General features: G+C 29.7%; 1 protein-coding gene across 1 annotated transcript; it reads left to right on the top strand.

The window, feature by feature from the left end:
• The first annotated feature begins 208 nt into the window (after positions 1–208).
• On the top strand, positions 209–2,674 carry LOC136082240 (uncharacterized). Its single transcript, XM_065800828.1, has 2 exons — positions 209–1,126; positions 2,219–2,674. The coding sequence occupies exons 1-2, from the start codon at positions 1,034–1,036 to the stop codon at positions 2,654–2,656; spliced, it is 531 nt and encodes a 176-aa protein (XP_065656900.1). The 5' UTR covers positions 209–1,033; the 3' UTR covers positions 2,657–2,674.

Below are 2,674 nucleotides of genomic sequence, written 5' to 3'. Positions count from 1 at the left end.
TTTTAAAAAAAAGGTTTAGCATATTTATTTAACTAAACAATATAAATTATTACCAAATAAATAAAAAAATTTTGTTCTAGTGTTGTTCATTCTTTTATTCTAGTATTGTTCTTTCTTTTATTCTAGTGTTGTTCTTTCTTTTATTCTTGTGTTAAAGTTCATGTAATATTTTTCAAGTTAATATATTGAAAAATATTTTTTTTTTTTCAGGTGCAGTTTCTTTAAGAAAAAGTTTAGATCGAGAAACAAAAGACTTTTATAGTTTGACAATTTTTGCACGTGATAATGGAGAAGTACCTCTTGAAAGTTTTATTACTGTTAATATAACAGTTTTAGATGTTAATGACAATAACCCAATTTTTAATGAGGTTAGACTACATGCAGAGATAAAAGAGAACAGTAAAGGAATAAGCGATTTAGTGCAGCTTCTAGCAACAGATTAAGATATTGGTAGTAATGCACAGATATTGTACTCTCTTCAACATGACTTATTTTCTGTTGTTTCTATAACTGGGCAAGTCAAAGTTCTTCGAGAACTAGATCGTGAAGAAATAAGTCAATATAATATTACAGTTGTTGCCAGAGACAAAGGGAATCCGTCACTGCACACAGAAGCTTTTTTAATTGTGGATGTTTTAGATATGAACGACAACTGTCCAGTATTTACCTCGTCTTTTTATAAAGAAACAATTTTAGAAAATCTACCATATGGAACATCCATTTTGCAAGTGACAGCTACTGACAAAGATATTGGGGCAAATGCTAATTTGAACTATGGCATTCTAGAGAGCAATGATCGTGGGGCATTTAAAATAGACTCTGTTTCAGGCTAGATTACTGTTGTGACTTCAGATAAAGTAGATCGTGAGTTTTCAGAAGTATATCACCTTTTAATAAAAGCAGGCTCTACATTATGTGGATATACTGAAAGTGACAATGTGGGTGAAGGGTGGGGAAATAAGAAATAATTACACAGTAGCAAATGTCTATATTACTGTAACTGATATAAATGATAATGCACCTATAATTTTAAATGTTGAAAAAAAAAATCTATTACGAAAATGTTCTCACAACTGATATTGTTGTTGTGAATGCAACTGATAAGGACTTAGGAAAAGGTGGAGAGGTAAGCATTGTTTTTTTTTTTTTGATAATTTGATTATATTGTTAATAAATTAATATTTTTTTAAAAATTTTTCTTAATTGATTACAGTTTTTTTTATTATTAATTATAAATTATTTTTTTCAATTTTACTATAAATAATAGTTAAAAATTCAAAAAAAAACAGGTAAAAAAAAAGAATATAAAAATCAACAACTCTAGGTTTGTTGACTTCTTATATATATTTTTATTTTGTTAGGTGGTACCACCATTCTATCTTTATCACCACTCCATGTTTACCACCACTACAACTTTATCACCACTCCATGTTTACCACCACTACAACTTTATCACCACTCCATGTTTACCACCACTCCATCTTTACCACCACTCCATCTTTACCACCACTCCATCTTTACCACCACTCCATCTTTACCACCACTCCACCTTTACCATCATTCCATTTTAATCACAATTCCTTTGTTTCCTATTTACCACCTATCCACTACCACTTCACTTTTACAACCACTCCAACTTTATCACCACTCCACATTTACCACCACTCCACTTTTACTTTTTTTGTTTTATTTCCCCATCTCATTCATTGAATTTAAGTTGAAAAATTACCAGTGACTAATTTTGACATACGTACCAGCATCCTCCTTATTCATAGCCATATTTGAAGTGCCAAAATATTGTATCTGAGTTTAGAGTGTTAAAGTATTGTATCTCTAGAGATTCACACATAGCTCTTTTATAAAAATTGTTTTTGGATTTCAGTGACATTTTCCCAATTGATATCATCTTTGCAATAATCTATATTATCTTTGCAATAACCAATATTATCTTTGCAATAATCAATATTATCTGTGCGATAATCAATATCATCTTTGCAATAATCGATATTATCTTTGCAATAATCAGTATTATCTTTGCAATAATCGATACTATCTTTGCAATAACCGATATTATCTTTGCAATAATCCATATTATCTGTGCAATAATCAATATTATCTTTGCAATAATCGACATTATCTTTGCAATAATCAATAATATAAAAATAAATAAATAATAATAATTTCTTTTTTATCCATCTCATTTTTTTTTTTTTTTTAGATTGAGTTTAGTATAATACGCATTGACCAGAAAGTTGTTTCTAATCAAGTTCAGAACCATGTGATGATAGGTGTCTCAGATAAGGGTGATAAACCTTTATCAAGCAACGCCACTTTTATTGTTATCAACACTATTACATGTGATGTTATGTATTTTTCTATCACTGAAGTTGGTGTTTTGAAAGTAAGCAGTTTATGCTCTGTGCAAAATCAGAATACGCAATCTGAGATTGTAATTTTGGTAAACAATCTAGTTTCTTTGTCATGCATTGCATCTGGTAATTCTCCTGTAATCTATCGATGGTCAAAAGATGGAAGTCTTATTTCTGGATGGTCTAATGAGGGTAATATATCATTGCCATCAGTAAAACCTGATCTTATGAAGGATCTTATGCATGCATTGCATCAAGTAAACCAAGAGTTATTCAGTCAAGTGTGACAAAACTGTTAATACATG

This window comes from Hydra vulgaris, chromosome 07 (genome assembly GCF_038396675.1).
Source record: "Hydra vulgaris chromosome 07, alternate assembly HydraT2T_AEP".
NCBI classification, from domain to species: Eukaryota; Metazoa; Cnidaria; class Hydrozoa; order Anthoathecata; family Hydridae; genus Hydra; species Hydra vulgaris.
Note: the sequence above shows the minus strand (reverse complement) of the source record. Positions and strands in the feature narration are given on the sequence as shown.